The sequence below is a fragment of the Corvus brachyrhynchos genome, unplaced genomic scaffold, assembly GCF_000691975.1.
Source record: "Corvus brachyrhynchos isolate BGI_N302 unplaced genomic scaffold, ASM69197v1 scaffold3928, whole genome shotgun sequence".
Taxonomy (NCBI): Eukaryota; Metazoa; Chordata; class Aves; order Passeriformes; family Corvidae; genus Corvus; species Corvus brachyrhynchos.
This window is the reverse complement of record NW_008239597.1, coordinates 1-781: the sequence shown is the minus strand read 5'-3', so window position 1 is coordinate 781 and position 781 is coordinate 1. Positions and strand designations below refer to the sequence as shown.

General features: G+C 68.1%; 1 protein-coding gene across 1 annotated transcript; it reads right to left on the bottom strand.

Moving 5' to 3' along the window:
* Position 1: 1 nt before the first annotated feature.
* On the bottom strand, positions 2–776 carry LOC108448618 (protocadherin beta-3-like; the record flags this gene model as incomplete). Its single annotated transcript, XM_017742314.1, is given in 2 exon segments — positions 2–449; positions 451–776. Coding segments are annotated over 2 exon segments (774 nt in total), but the record flags the coding sequence as incomplete, so codon positions are not given.
* Between the last annotated feature and the right edge of the window lie 5 nt (positions 777–781).

Sequence of the window (781 nt, the reverse complement as noted above, 5' to 3'; positions counted from 1 at the left end):
CCGAGTGGTATCGCGCCTCCTCGTCCTTGCCCAGCCCCGCCTCAGCATTGCTATGCGGGCTGGGCAGGACGGGCTTCAGGAACCGGATTTCGCTACTTCCCGAGCCGCTGGTCAGACACATTTCGTAGCGGTAAGCCGGCGACAGAGTGCCCGTGCCGCCCACGCCCACGCCGTCGCTGGCGAAGTCTCCGTCAGCGTAGCAACTGGGGGAGGGAGGAGAAAGTTCTGCCCGGACACGAGCTTTGCAGAGCGTGTTCGCCGTCAAGACGAGGATGGACAAGAGAAAAAGGGACGAGATGCAGCACAGGGAGGCAATGAGGTAAGTGGTGAGCATTTCCTCCTCGGCCACCTGCGGCTGCTCTCCGCTTGCAGGATCGTGGCCAAGCTGGTGGAAGGCATCGGAGAAATCGTCCACCAGTGCGACGGCGAGGGTGGCAGTGGGCCAGCGCCGGCTGCCCGTGGTCCTTCACCACGGCCACCACACGCTGCTTGGCCGCGTCCCTCTCGGACACGGCGCGCGCCGTGCGCACCTCGCCGCTGTGCAGCCCCACGCGGAACAGCCCCGGCTCCGTCGCCTTGGCCAGCTCGTACGACAGCCACGCGTTCTGACCCGCGTCCGCGTCCACCGCCACCACCTTGGCCACCAGGTAGCCGGAGGGCGCCCAGCGCGGCACCAGCTCTCCGGCCGCGCTGCTGTCGGGGGCCGGGTGCAGCAGCACGGGCGCGTTATCGTTCTCGTCCCGCACGACTACGCGTAGCACGGCCTGGGCGCTGAGCGGCG